Source organism: Carettochelys insculpta, chromosome 26 (assembly GCF_033958435.1).
Source record: "Carettochelys insculpta isolate YL-2023 chromosome 26, ASM3395843v1, whole genome shotgun sequence".
Classification (NCBI taxonomy): domain Eukaryota; kingdom Metazoa; phylum Chordata; order Testudines; family Carettochelyidae; genus Carettochelys; species Carettochelys insculpta.
Window position 1 is genome coordinate 9,385,578 of NC_134162.1, and position 15,611 is coordinate 9,401,188.

The 15,611-nt window shown below is 48.6% G+C and overlaps 1 protein-coding gene across 1 annotated transcript; it reads right to left on the reverse strand.

Annotated features, from left to right (window-relative positions):
- Window positions 1-707: 707 nt before the first annotated feature.
- REN (renin) lies at window positions 708-15,220 on the reverse strand. Its single transcript, XM_074977475.1, has 9 exons — window positions 15,115-15,220; window positions 11,595-11,751; window positions 9,725-9,848; window positions 8,647-8,765; window positions 6,919-7,115; window positions 5,228-5,350; window positions 3,903-4,047; window positions 3,087-3,185; window positions 708-2,139 (listed from the first exon to the last, which is right to left on the reverse strand). The coding sequence occupies exons 1-9, from the start codon at window positions 15,189-15,191 to the stop codon at window positions 1,978-1,980; spliced, it is 1,203 nt and encodes a 400-aa protein (XP_074833576.1). The 5' UTR covers window positions 15,192-15,220; the 3' UTR covers window positions 708-1,977.
- Between the last annotated feature and the right edge of the window lie 391 nt (window positions 15,221-15,611).

The following is a 15,611-nucleotide window of genomic DNA, read 5'->3' on the forward strand; positions in this document are numbered from 1 at the left end:
TGGAGATATCCAAGAACAGGCTGGATAAATATTTGACAGGGGTGATCTAGACAGTGCTTGGTCCTGCCATGAGGGCAGGGGACTGGACTCGATGGCTTCTTGAGGTCCCTTCCAGTTCTAGCATTCTATGATTCTATGGTTTCATGGAGCACTTCCCCTTAATCGGGGCAGAGACATCAACATATTAAAGTTGGCCCACCGAGGGGGAATGAAATGAGTTTGTTACTTTTTTTTTTTAATAGGTTGGAAAATGGAAACCCAGAAGATTTTTCTTCCAAAAGCTTTTTTTTTTTTCTTTTTCCTCCCATGTGTGATATTTCCAAGGTAACATTTTAGGAAAGCAGTTTGGTCCTCTCTGGTTTTGTCAGAAGCGTTCTTGGATGGGGGCTTTCTCAGCTCTACATTCAGAGTTGTCATATATAACCCACTGTTCACCTGCAGCAGACTTGCTGGTGGTTTATTGGAGACCTGGCTGCCTTATGGTACTGACTCTTCCCCCTCATTTCCCCTGCTACATTGAATCAGCAGCCAGCTAAAAATCTATTGAAGTCTTTCCGGTAGTCGGTCTTCCATCTCAGCAGTTGCACAGGGCTGTTATGGAATGGAAGGGGGGAACTGCGGAGGAGGGCGGAAGTTTTCTGCAGCACTGTCTGTATCCAGAGGTGGTCCCTTCGGACTATCCGACCATCCTTCCGCCTTAAGGGTTTTTCACCCCTTCCTTGTCAATGAACAATGAGAGCTTTTCTTGCCAACATCTGCTCTAGGCATGAACAAAAAGGAGCAAGAGCAGCAGCAGCTACAAAAACCCATTCTAAAGCGTCTGGGATGAAAAAAAAAAAAGCACAAAGCCTCCCAATTCATATTGGATGTGTTTATTTCTAAAACCATCTTCTCCAGCTCAACCCTCGGTTGTGGCTCGATGCTGGAAAGGCTGGGGAATTCTCTGGCCTGTGTTAGGCAGGTCAGATCACAAAGGTCTCTTCTGGCATTAAACAACTAACAAACTAGAGACCAATCAGGTTTCACTTTCCTGGAATCTGATGCCACAGCCCTACCCATTTTCAAGTCCTCCATCTGCTCTGGTCGGGAATAGAAAATCTGAATGCTAATCTAAAAAGACAGTTTAGGAGAAAAATATCTCCCTTAAGAACCCAACTCTGGTTTTACATCAGAAACTGATCCTGTCTTATTTGCGGGTCATCTTTCAAAAATGTTGTTATCGCTTTGTCACTAAGGCCCTCATTTCTCAGAAGAGATCAGGGTACTAATGTCTAAGCACTCAATACCATCACGTAGGGCCAGAGCCTCTCAAGTTTTCAGCTCCCACTTACACCTAAGTCAGGGCCAGATACAGCTAACGTTATGTATTACACACAGAGAGTTCTGGCCTGTCTCTCTCAGCTGACCCATAGGATAGGAGTGGAGCAGTAAGCTCGGCCATGGCCAAAAGAGATGTAAAGCAGCCTGGAGAAATAAAAAGTTGCATGTGCTAAGATTCAGTCCTCAGGACACAGGAGATTGGTGCCCTGGTGATGAGGATGGTGGAGTTGAGTTCTGGAGTAAAGAGAGTTAATTCTGAGGCCTGTCACCAGGCCTATCACCAGGGTTTTCTCTCATTTTTTTCCATCCATGGGCAGAATAAATGTTGGTAGGTGCCCCAAGGCATGTGCAGATGTTCACTAGCAATAGAAACACGTGCTAGTGGCTGTGGGTGCTCTGCCCGTCAGCTGAGCAGTACCTGAATCTCTGCTGGGTGGCGGCCCAAGTGCTCCACTTACAGGGAATGCTGCCTATCACTGAAGTGTAGCATTGATTTTCAAAGAGGACTAATTAAAGGGCTTTGCTTGAATGCAGACAGGCTGTGCTTGTGCCTTAAGGAACTACTGTGCTAAGCTATTCTCTTTCACAGTTTCAAATGCTTCTCCCAACTGGTAACCTCTCTCCTTTCCCCTCCGCCCAGCTCCGGCACTTCTGCTGTCAGAGGGAGGTGGCAAAGCCAATCCGGTTGTTCCGCCGATCAAATTCAGTGTAGTAGTGCCCAATGAAGCTGGCTCCCAGGATCCAGAGTGGGCCAGTTGGGGGAGGGATGTCCAAGCCTGCGAATGCCACGACGCAGATGTCCTCTCCAAACTGGGATTGCTAGGTAAAGAAACAGACCCGGGTCCCGATGAGAAGAGTCAAGGGAAAAGATTGGAATTTGTTTCCTTAGACTCTGAAATGCCCCGGGCAGCTGCTACTCCTGTTTGCTATTTATCTCCACTGCCTCTCTTCCCAGGCACATGTCCACACTTCAGCCTATGCTTTCCTGCCTGGCCTGCTCCACATTCCAGTTCTGCACCCAAGTCCCACCCACCTCACACCCGATTCTCCCACCCTGTGCCCTTTGCTCACAGCTCCTGAGCGTTTTGCCAGGAAGATGATAAGAGGAGCGGTTTTAGTTCAGGTCCTAGGTGATCCAGACACTGCCACAAACTTTGAGGCATCCGGTGGCACTTTAAAGACTAACTTAGGGCACAAGCTTTCGTGAGTGGTAACTCACTTTGTTGGATGCACAAAGCAAAAGGCTCAGATGGTGGGGATAGAGAGATAGGAGTGCTGCATCAGTGTTGGTTCGATCGGGGCGGATGTGGCCAACTTCCAAATGTGATGGGAAGTTAAGGTTAGCCAAAGGGGAAAATTACATATTGTAATGAGAGCCATTCACAGCCTCTCTTCAGACCCATTCTGATGGTGTCCAATTTGCCTATGAATTCCAGCTCAGCAGTTCCATGTTGCTAGTGGGCTTTGGGGAAAAAAATAGGTCTGGTTTAGGCTTATCTTTTATTCCTAAGTGTGTTATGAGTACAATAATTGAGCATACGTCCAGAGTGTACAGCGGATGGTACCCAAAATAACAGCTCAGAACTAGACAAAGAACACAGCTGGGGCGTTGTCTACAACGAAGTGATCCCTTGCTAAACCCTTGTCTGCCCTTAATGATGTCACATGTTCTTTAAATCGGCACCACACAGAAATCCCTGGTAGGAAGCAGAACCTGCCTCCCCTACCACCCCCTAGTACCATTGATAAGAGGATAGACATCTCACCCGGAGGATGTAGGCCGAGCCACTGAGTGTGTAGGCCTTCCCACCAAGGTGGAAGGAGATATCAGGCAGTCGGTGGACTTTGTCACAGTCAACTGTATACTGGAGCAGAGGAAGGAAGGAGAAGGCTATGAGGTCCTACAGAGGCAGTGTCCTGGGGCTCAGAGCATGCAAGAAACCTACTGTGGGAACAAGCTGCTTCCGCTAGAGGCTGTTGCATCTCATTCGATAAAGAAGACCCATGCTAGCAATGGAGATTGAACGGTGTGACACAACCCACATCACCCTCACAACCTCCCTGCTCCACTGGGCTTCATGGACTACCTCCCTCAGCCTCCTAAGGAGTGGCAACCACATGGGACAAGCTGGAAGGGGACCAAGAGTGTGTTAGCAAGATAATAAAAATCAGGGGGTCAGGAAACCTGTCCTGCTGGATCCTCCTCCTTCTGCCCTGGGGTTACGACTAGGTTCCCAGATGGAATCTGTCTCCTTATGTACCCCCTTGCCAGCCCTAAGGCACGTGGAGTCTGTGAGTCCTGGCTTCTAAAAGGAGATGTCATCAACACACTCCATCTACTCCACACAGCTGCAGAAGGAGGAAATGTGCTGGTTCTGGGCCTGGCCTGGAAAGCCAGGGCACTGGCACAGCCAAGGAGAGGCAAGCTGCATGCCCTCCCCTGGGAATTAAGTGCACCTTCCCCCGCATCCCCCACAGCCCCTCCCCTTGTCCCCAGGCCAGGCTCAAAGAAGGCGTCCATTGGATCCCTGACATGCCAATCAGCCAGCAGATGTTCTGGAGAGAATGGCGGGATTGCTCACCCCTCCTTCTGCAAGCTCGCTCGCCTGGATGGCTCGCATCAGCACAGCTATGGAGCCTGCTGGGCCGGTGATGTAGGAAGCCCCCGTGTCGATAGCCACTGAACAACCTTCTTTGCAGAACAACATTTCAGCCCCTACAGACACCCTATGGAGAGAAGGAAAGAGCTCTGTCCATCTTCTAAGCTCCCCCCCCGCCCGACAGCCCTCCTGTCACCTCTGCTCTTCAATGCCAAGGTGAACGGGAGCTTTAGAAATTACACACATCTAGGTGGTTCCTGCTCTTCCCTTGACCCTCCAACCAGTATCAGCTCCTTGCCTCCTTGTCCCTCTCTGTGCACCTCCCTCCACATCCTTCCGCCAGGAACTAACATGCTTTTGCTCTGACCCTTCTGACAGGCCCAAATGCTCCTTTTGGACCCTGACCACATCAATCTGCTAGCTCAGGGGTCAGCAGCCCATGGCACAGGCACCCAGAATGTGGTACACAGGCCGATCTTCACTGGTGTGCGAGGCAGGAGCTCAGCTCCACCACTCCTCCCACAGGTAGCTGGGAGCTTGCGCAAAGCCTGTGGATTAACAAAAGACCAGCTAATGCCACCAACCACCACCACGTCTCCATCTTAGTTTATTTATGAATGAAGCTGTTGTGAGTAGGACTATTAGTGACTTTAAAAAGTATCACTGGCACTTGCACCCTACATAAAGGTCAAACTTCAGCGCTCAGCTTGGAAAGGTTGCTGACCCCTGTGCTAGCTCTTAAACTTTCTCCTGACCAGGGTTCCCTCTAATCTTTTCCACCCATGTGTGTAATAATTTTTTTTACTTGCACCAAGGCATGTGTGAATAGAAACCCACAACCTAGCTGTGGGCACTTGGCTAGTCAGCTGGGCAGCACTTGAATTTTTGCACACAGCAGCACAAGCACTCAACTCACAGGGAACAGTGTTCCTGACCCCAACCCCATAAGATGCACGGCTCAGAGTCAGGAACCTCAAGACACAAGGGTGGACTCTGTGCATCCTTGGACCAGTCACACCCTCTGTCTCAGCCTCTCTGGCGGTGAACTTGACTTCCCAGCAGCCCAGGTCTGACTGTGGAGAATTTTCCCACATTTGTGAAGCATGTTGAACACAAAGAGAGTCACGTACAGACTCCACACTATCCTTGTTAGCCTTTGGGATTAAACGTGACTTGTCCCTCAGCACTTTTGGTAGGCATTATAGGTGGTAGCCCCAGCATCCCAGCCAGATTCCAGCTTTGATAACTTCATTGGGCCTCCCCAAGCCCATCGCCACCTAGCACAGAGGGAGCTCCCTTCTACTGACCCCTTCATGCTGATCTGCCAGTAGCCATTCTTGTTGACGGTCATGTAGTGGAAATCCCCGGTGTAGTAGGCTGGATCACTTCCTCCAAGGATAATTTCCCCTCCAGGTTTCAGAAGAGAGTTCCTAGGACATATAACCCAAGGGAGGAACGTCCTATCTTGTCCCTTTAGGTCTCCAGGCAAGCAGAGGGCGGGGAGACTGCAGAGAGACCCAAGCCTGGCAGAGTTCCCATTCACAGTGATGGCTGGTGAAGGAAGTGAGGGGAGTAAGTGCACGGGGAGAGCAGTGTCTGGGAGTTGGTACCTGCATGCTGAAAGCTCTGATTCAAGAATCTCACGCTCACACCTAGCAAAGCTGCCACCATGCTGCTCATGCAAGGCTGTGCTTTACCGGCTGAGGTGGGTTCTAGTGAGCAGAATGGAGCTCCTGTGTCAGCAGCAGGGCTTCCTGCTCAGTAACTGCAATGAGGAGCTCATGCAAACCAGCCCTGGGCTGCCAAAGGGAGTCAGTTTTGCTTGTCTCCGGCAGAGTTAGCAGAATTTACTGCCCGGCACCAGGTGCAAAGGTGATTGTTAGTGCAGCGTCACCTCGCGAGGGTTTGTGTTTTACCATCTTCTTACTTCGAAGCTCTGCAAAGAAAGAGAAACTGAATCAAACAAGGATCCTAGGGAGATCTGACCGACAGGAGCTCTGCATGCCAGTGGGCCAGATCCTGAGCTGACATATGCTGGCATAGAGGGCCACTGATTTATAGCAGCTAAGAATTTGGCCTCCCTGAATCTTGGGAGAGGAGTCGTTAGGCTCTGTTCCTCACTCACAGTCACACCTTTATTAGACAGTGCAAGAGCCACAGGTTTCACTTCCCATTCTTATTTCCCAATTGGCTTCTCATTATTTTTTGTCCCTCAAATTTAGTTTTATTGCTCATAAAAGCAGGAAAATCACAGCACCAGTCGAGCTGTATTGTGCAGATGGCTTCAGGGTAAGCATTCCTCTAACCCCACTCCAAAGGCCTTTAACGAACACTGGCCAGGACACGGGGGTCACTTCGGCCTGGCCAGTGTGGCACACTTTTTGATGGTATGAAAACATTTTTGTTTCCATCAATATTTTCCCTCTAAAGTTTCAGGAGGTTCCTTGAAAATTCTGACCTCTCCCCCACCCATTTGCAGCTGATGATAACAAAACCATTTCAGGGTGAGGGGTTTCCCTTATTCCAGAAGAACCAGAAACAGCGGTGTGACAAATGGATAGTTCTCACAGAATATTTTTTTTTCCCCTCAAAAAAGTCGTTTTTTTAACCAACAAAAAAAAAAGATTTTGAAGGACCGGTTTTGACCAGCTCTACCTTTCACTCTGACCTGCAAAGCCCCTGGCTATTCCAATAAAGGCCCCCCCCAACACAGCTATGCTGGGCCCCTCCATCCTGGGCCCTCACACAATTTTGCCTGTGACAAGCCTGCTCCCCAACCCCACCCTCCTCACTACTCTTCTGTGTTTTAGGTCCCTCCCGAATAAGCAGTAAAGGCTGTGCTATACAAGGCCTTCATTCTGAACCCAGGCAACTAACAAACTCATTGCTCTTGCAGCAGTGAATCCCAGAGACCCCACATGCTGTGCAAAGCTAATAGATTTGTGCACCACTCCTAGGTCCTCCCTGGTACATGCTGGTTGCTCCCAGTGACCCTCACCTGCTGTAGTAGACAGAGAACACATCCTCCTTCAGGACCTGCTGGGAGAGGATCCGGTCAAACACTGGGGTGATGCCATCGATGGCCTGGCTGGGGTACCCCATGCCCAGCACTCCATCAAACCTGGCAAAGATGAAGGGGAAGGCAGGCAGCGCTGTGGCTTCAGCAAAGACCTGGATGATGGGGATATCAGCCACCTGGGGAGAGGAGGAGACAGTACAGCTCAGTGGAAGGTGGACAAGGTCTCTTCTTTTGGTACACAAGTGCTGTGCAGTTGAGTAGTTGGCATTTTGCTCATTTAAACACACAAGAGGAGTGGGAGCACATAGGACCCCAATTCATCCATGCACTAGTGCAAAGCCCAGCTCAGGGACTGAGGGGTAGGCAGTGAAGCTCCCAGACACTGTAGTTCCTGGGGGCTGCCACAGCCTCTAGTGTAAATTAGAGCAGCCTTGGGGGCTGCTCTAACCTGTGCACACCTGCCCACAGCCACTATGAGCCATTGCAAAGCTGGGAATAGCCAAGGTGCAAGAATGCCTCAGCCATGCCCTGGCCCTACATCCAGTCCCCACCACAACTGTGGCTGGAAGGACTATGAGGGAACAGAGATCATCCATGCCAACAGCCTGATTTTCATGGTGAGCCACACAATTCCCACAGACCTCTGACGGGAGCTGTGGGTATTCAACTCGGCTGCAAATCCCTGCGGTTGGAGCCTCAAACACTAGCTTCTCCTCTGGGGGAAAGCCCGATGCCCTCCACATCCCCTACACCCACCCCATGCACTGACAATGCCTGCGGCAGTTAGAAGCCCATGGGAGTTTGTACAAAACCTATTGTACAAAACTCTTTGTTATTGGACATTCCAGTGTTGCCAGATCTCTGAATTTTGTCAGGACCCTCCACAACGCTTGCTGTCATTCTCAGAGCATGAACTCCTCAAGCCCAGTGATTTCAGGAGACTCTGCTTTCATTTAAAGGAAAAGGTAAGGGTGTGTCTGCACACAAGCTGGCTGTTACTCTCCCCTGCTACCGCCTGCCACACGCTAACTGTGTGGATGCTCCCGCTGTGCACACAAACTTCTGTAGTCTACTTCGGTTTGCCCGGCTTTGGAACATCATTGTGTGGCATGTCCACGTGCCAGGACAGACGCTATAGACCAGTGTTACTTCAACTGTGTTCTGCAGAACACTGGGGTGCTGGGAACAACTCGCAGGTGTGCCCCCAGTGTTTGGAAAAATACACGGATGATGTACATTTTCTGTTATTAAAACCAGAAACAGTGTTACTTCTTCATTGCTGCAATACCTGATTAAAGGACTTCATAAATGACTTGGTTTTGTTTTTGCTATACAGGACATGTTACTGTTTGTTACTGTTGGTCTGGCAACAGTATTTTTAAATAAAGTTTTCAGAGTTGTTCCACATTAAAAATATTATTGTTTGGTGTTTCCCGGTCTCAAAAAGTTTTAGGAAACACTGCTCTAGAAATCCCTGAGCCAGCTCTCCAGCTGGTGAAATTGGCATGGCTATAGCGAAATCCAAGGAGTGCTATTAAGTTACACTAGTTGAAGATTTGGCCAATATCACAAGCGATGGGGGGAGGTTATAGCTGATCCAAAGCTTAGTGGAGTAAGTGAGTGTCTTTCCATTGACTTCAATGGGCTGTGGAGCAGATGATTGGCAAGGATCGTGTTAATCCGTAGCATGTCTCTGCTAGCACTCACCATGATGACGTCCTGGCTGAGGAAACCTTTCACACTGCCCGATCCGTACTGGATAGCAAACCCTGTTCCGTTCTCCATGTACGTGCGCGATTTGGAAGCATCATAGCGGTTGTGGGACACTGGGGGTACATTAGAAAGGAGAAGGGCAGGAGTTAAAGCCCATTAGCATGGCAGGTGTGCACTAATTTCTTCCAGCATTGTTGTACGTGAGTGCCTCACAAAGGTTAATGAATTCCTCCTCACTATTCCCCTGTGATGTAGGGGGAATTATCCCCATTTGACAGAGAGCTGAACCCAAAGCCCACCTAAGTCAATGGGTGTCTCTCAGGTGACTTCAGTGGGCTTTGGATCAGGCTCAGAGAGATGAAGGGACTCCCTCAAGGTCACAAAGGGGGTCAGTGCCAGGGTGGGGAGTAGCTGCCCAGATCTTTGAATCCCTTCATCACAAAACTCAGATGGGAGGTGCCTGTGTGGGAGTATTCCCACATCCCTAACTCCCTGAGATCTGTTCTGAGACCACTCAGATCCGTTCTTCCGTGTTCTCCTGCTATAACTACATACATACTCCCACCAAGTGGCCAGCTCCAAAACCCTTCCCTACCTCATGACACATACATGCCCATCTGGAAGTAGCTTTTCCCTATCATTTCACCACGCACATAGGGGTGCAGTGTGCACTTTGTTATACCACAGGCTTCTTCCTTACGTCCTACTCTGGGTTCTAAGCAGCCTTCCTACTGAAAATGATACAGGCTCAGGACAGCACTACTGTTCCCTGTAAGCTGAGTGCTCGGGCGATCACCCAGGAGAAGTTCAGGTGTCACCCAGATGATTAACAGATCACTCACAGCAGCCGGTGAAAATTTCTATGGGTGGTGCACATCCACACGTGCCTTGGTGCACATAACAAAATTTATTCTGCCCATGGTTGGAAAACTGGGCAGGACCCACAACAACTAGGTTCTCATTCTGCTGTCTCTCCACTGAGTCAAATAGAGTCAGTCCTGCTTTGCACCACTCCAGGATTTGGCCCCCTAGTGATCCCAGTGTCTTGGGCATGAGACAGCTCAGGACTCACCGCAGGCGCTGTAAAGGGGAGAGCATCTGGAGGAAGGCACCCAGAGATTGGCCGAGCCTGTGTCGAAGACCACTTTGAAGGTCTGCGGTGGTGTGCCGATGCTGATCTCACCAAAGTACTGGGTCTGGAGAACACATAGGAGGAGTGTTAGAAGAGACTGGGAGCCCTGGCAGCGCGGACTCATGCTGGGGAGAGCATTAGCCTGACAGAATGGCCTGCTTTCCCACTGATCCCCCCCAGTCAGTCTTCCCTGTAACCTGAGCACTTGGGTGGCTGCTCAGGAGAGACTCGGGTGCCACCCAGATGATTAACAGAATGTCCACAGCCAGCAGCTTGTCTTTCTATGGGTGTGCACATCTGCACATGCCTCAGTGCACATAAAATTTATTCTGCCCATAACTGGAAAAAATTAGCGGGAACCCTGACCCTAACCCTAACAATAGCCTCATCGGAGGATCTCTAAGTCATTAGCTAGCTTTAATAACTTAAGCCACTCCTTGCAACCCTGGTTGAAAGGTGTCATCATCCCTACTCGGGCCTTGGGAGACCTACTCTGGCTCTGCCACAGACATACTGCATGATCTTGGGCAAGGCACTTAAGATGGGATTTAGAAAGAGGAATTAGGAGTTGCTCTGCTCAGCATTGCAAGGTCTATGCAATTTCCAAACTAGACATAGGCACTTGGCAGCCTGTGTCCCATCGACATTCCAACTGCCCAAGTCCCTTTTGGAAAACAGAACTTAGTCATCTAAATTGCTGAGTCCCTGTAACATGTGCCTCAGACAGGGCTAGGTGCCCCATCATTGGCAGTAGGCTCCCCAGCTGTAAAATGGGGCTAGAACCCCACCCCCATCTCATGGAAGGACAACCTCAGCGACGCTTGCAAGGCACTAAGATACAACAGGGGCCACGTATGTACCCGAGACAGAGAGGTATTACATGTGTGTAAATGGTGTCACCGCTGCATCTGACGAAGCAGGCCTTTGCCCACGAAAGCTTATGCTCCAAATTAGCTGTTAGTCTGTAAGGTGCCACAGGACTTCTTGTTGTTTTTGAAGAGACAGACGAACTCAGCTACCTCTCTCACACTCTGGGTATAGTTACACAGCCCGTGGCGGCAGCAGGCCTCTGAGCCCAGGACCACAGATTTGGGCTCGTAGGGGCTGGGATGAGCTGTGATGATATTTGGGCTGATAGGGGCTTGGGGTCAGAGCCTGAGCTCCAGTCTAGGCTTTGTGCTGCCTACACAGCTATTTTTAGCCTGGTGGCAGGAGCTCTGCGAACCCCAGTCTGCGGACCTGGGCTCAGAGTGGTGTGAACAGCACAAATGTACTTGCAGAGGTGAGCACCATCACCCACCCAGCTAGTAGTCCAGCTGGCCCCAGAAGCCATGAGTTCCAACCCCCTGACTCCAGCTCTGAATACTACACCACCTTGCCTCCAGAAAGCACTTTCCTATTTAAGTGCCGACAGTGAGTCAGGGTAACACATGGTTGTTGCAGCCCCGAAGGGCTCTCAGTATTTCACAGTCCCGCCTGTTTCCTTTGGTGCTTCTGTGTAATGGGTAATGAACCCAGTGAACAATTTACCTAGGTACATGGCAGGTTCACCACCATCCAGTGTCTTTTAAACCAAGTCTGGATGTTACTCTAAAAGACATGCTATAACTTGGCCAGAAGTTAGGAGTTCCCACGTGGAAACTGCTCTCTCATACAGAGTTCCTCTTACCGACATAGCTGCATCCTCCCTGTGGGGACTGCACTCCTTTAACTAAGCCAGGTAAAGAAAGCTGTGCAACTCTTGTGGAGACAGGCCCATAGGTACAAAAGGAGACCTGGGGACCGGTACTAAAGCAATGGGAAAACTCACGTCCAGGTAGTTGGTGAGGATGGTGGGTGCTGTCCCATTCTCAGGTCCTGCGGCCCCGGCGTATTTACTCTGCTTCAGGGCAGGGAAGATGTCGGATACTTTCACACCCATCTCCTGCAAGGTCTGACGGATTGAGGGCATTTTCTTTAATGGGATCCTAGGAATTGGGAGAAGGAGGAAAAACACCAGGAGTGGTTAGGAAAATTGTTGCAAGGCGGTTGGGATGAGCAGCAAGATAAGGTGTCGGATAGTTTGTCAGTTTGCCTCTGTAACTCAGAGAAGCTGGGGCCAGACCTTCAGCTGGGGCCCCAGAAGTCCGTGGGGGCTATGTAGACAGCTGCTGAGGGTCTGGGACGTTACACATAAAGGCGTGAAAATCCCAGTGGTCCTGTTCTTTAATCTGGGCCCCATTCTGTTCTTTCTGATGCTGGTGTAAACCAGGAGTGACTCCACTGAAGTCAACCAAGTCACTCCAGTGCAAAACTGGTTTGAGAATTGAATCAAGCCTGTGACTCCCATGCTGGAGGGAGAGACCTGACTCTCAGGCTTGGTGAATGCAACTCAGTGACTCTAGGTGGCAGCAGACACCTGCCTCAGGCTGGGGGCTCACAGACAGCTCAGTGTACAGCTCACAAGCTACAGCTAGTTACAAGCAGAGGGAGACATCTGAACTGGAATTTATTTACAAATCTGACATCTTTAATCTCGGCCTGAACAGAGATCTCAACTATCTTATGCATGACAAGGACAATTACCCCTCCTTTGATAGTCATGGGAATGAGACACATCCTACTTAATTTGCTTCACTAACTGGTCTTACTAATGATGGGTAACTTACTTTCTTCCCTCCCATTTCCCAGTCCCTGCTATCTAAATCCTGGATTCTGTAATTCCCCCTCCATTTCCATCTGAGGAAGTGGGTCCTACCCATGACTGCTCCTGACCCTAGTAAATGTGTTTGTCTCCAAGGTGCCACAGGACTGCTTGTTATGTGTGAAGCTACAGACTGACACGGTGACCCCTCTGACACTATCTACAGCTAAACACTCCACCATGCTCGGAGGGCCCAGCCTGCTCCGCACAGCCCCCAGGAAGAGGGAGCAGCTCCGAGAAGGGCACAATCAGCACAGAGATATGGAAACATGTCCCCAGGCAGCCAGGCAATGTGTCTCATTCAAATTGCCCTGGTAACGCATTAACTGGCTAGAGTCTTTATTGAAGCCTAAGTTGATGGTGTTAAATTTGTAAATGAATTCCAGTTCAGCTGTCTCCCTCTGTAACTGGGCGCTAAACATTTCCGGGGGAAATCTCCGAACTGGAATTCATTGACAAACTTAACTGGTGAACGTGTTACAAGGGCAAGTCCCCTACCTTTGATAGTCACATTTCTATATTACATGCTGTGAATGAGACACATCCAGCTTAATTTGCTTTATTAATTGGTCCTACTATTATTGATAGATAACTTCTTTTGCATTTTGCTGCTATATATACACCCTGGATTCTGTAATTTCCACTCCAACTCATCTAACGAAGTAGTTTTTACCTACAAAAGCTCTTGACCTAATACATTTGTTAGTCTGGAAGGTACCACAGGACTGCTTGCTGTCCTTAAAGTTACAGACTAACATAGCTACCACTTCTAGTCATTCTTCATGTTACCTGTCCACAGTCCAGAGAACAATATTCATGGACTTCCTATGAGATGGAGAATCCTAAGACTGTCTAGGACACTTGTCAAAATGAGACATCAGCTCCAAAGTCACTCTGGTGCTTTAGGAAATGTAAGCCTTTGATTTCCCTTAACCTCTTGCCCCATTCTTAATGTGTGGTGAACAGAGACTAGAGTTGGGAAAACAATGGATTTTTTTTTAGTAACAATTTTGAAAAAAAAAAGAATCAAATAAAAAAATCCTTTTAGGTCCACACTCAAATAGTTTTCCAACTTTTTTTTAGCCAATTGAAAAGGTTGAAAAAAACAGTGTTTTGGGTCAAATGAAAGGTTTTGTTCAGATTTTGAGCATTTCTTTTAAATAAGCCTGAAGGAAATTTCAAAAGGAGAAGTGGTTCCGAAGAAAAAACATCAGAACCTTTCAGCGTGTCTGGATCTTTTTCCCCCCATCCAACTCCATTTGGTAAAACCAACATGAATGTGGGAAACATTTCCACGTGTCCAAGTTTGCCTTTTTTTTCACTGAAAAAATAATTTAATGAAAATATTTCAACAGGTGGAGGAGGGATGGACCCAAGCAGCCAAATTTAGGTTCAGCCCTTCCCAAAGCTCAGGAGCATTGTGCTCCGTTTTCCAATTGAAGACCATTCCTTGAGGTGAATCCTTCATTTGCTGGGCCCTCAGGCATGGTCTCTCCAGGCTTTTATACCAAGGCTAAACACACACTGTTCTCAGAGGCTGTGTCTACACTAGCATTGCGCTTTCGAAAGAGGCATGCAAATAAGGGAAATCAACAATGCAAATGAGGCACAGATTTACATATCTGGCACCTCATTTGCATGTTCTTTTTTCAACAGAGCTTCTTTTGAAAGAAGAAAAATAGCGTAGACACAGCTTTTTCTAAAATAAACCCAATTTTCAAAAGAGCCCTTATTCCCAAAAATATTAAAACATTATTCTCTGACAATTTTGTTTCTGATTAAAAAAATGTGAATGCAATAATTTTTGAGTTTGTATTGTTCAAGCCCACTAGCCACACACAACCACAGGTGACTAATGGCTAGCTTGTTGGACACCATAGCGCTTTGATACCCAGAGTGGAGAATGCACTGTCCTGGGTCTGCAGTCATCACCCCAGTGTAAGTATTTCCTCTACATCCCTTTCAAAGGTCTAATTTAAATTGTATGGGCCAGCTCCTTGTCTCATTTGCACTGGGGACATCTGCAGTCACTCTGGTATAAGATCAGAGTAAGGCCCCCGAGTGTCAATGCAATCAGAATCTGACTCCGTGTCCTGAAAAATGCATTTAGAAGCAGAGCAAGTCTTTGCTGTGGCAATACGGTGGAGGAATGCTGTGTGTTTCTCCTCCGCCTCTGAGCAGCATGGCAGAGATTGGGAATTGCTAGTAGGTTCTCTCGGAAGGCAAATGGGCCAAAATCACTTGAAATGTGTTGGTTGTTTTATACCGCTCTAGTGACATAAACCTGAAATAAACCCAATGAAGCCATCTGACCTCTGCTTCACCCATTCCACAGCTGCTTTAAGATTTCAACTAAAACCCTTCATCATCCCCGCTTCGTTTCTTAAAATGCTTACCCATGCAAGCTCCCAAAGGGACTGAGAGCAAAGAAAGGCCAGACCCCTTTAGGGAATCTTTAAAAAGGGCGGCCCAGATCCTCAGCTGGTGGAAATTAGCATTGGTCTATGGCAGGCAGTGGAGCTATGCTGATTTACACCAGCTGAGGTTCTGGGCCTCTGTCATCAGTTACTGTCAAAGTGAAAGGAAACATGCAAGAGAGATGAACTCACACACTCCCTCTCTTAGGCCCTTAGTAACAGAGCATTACCTTTGGAAAGCATTGGTGGACAAGCAGAAGAATCCTGCACTCCAGGTCGTCATCACGAAGATCAAATACTGCTGCATCCTTCTGCTTGGCTCGGTCTTCGTGGACATCTCTATCCCTCCCCTGTCTCTGGGATAGCTGATTCGTGCTTGTGTCAAAAGAGAGGAACTCCATGTGCTTTTATAGGCAAACCTTTGGCATCCGTTTAGGTTGCTGCTCAATCCAGATTGGAGGAAAACACATCTGGCCAATAGGAGCGCTCAGTTGATATGCAGATTTTGGAACTGGGCTTGACCTCACTTCCTGACAAAGGGCAGCTTCGGTGGGGGTGCCACATGCAGGGTGGGGTACGCAATGTAATGACGCAGATCAAGTCTCTCCTGGTATACCAGGGCAACAGCATAGAACAAGAGGATTTTTTTCAGTCTCTCCATGTAGCTAACCTGTGCTCCTGTCATTGATTGGCATTTCCAAAGTCATCTCAAAGTAGTTAATCATCC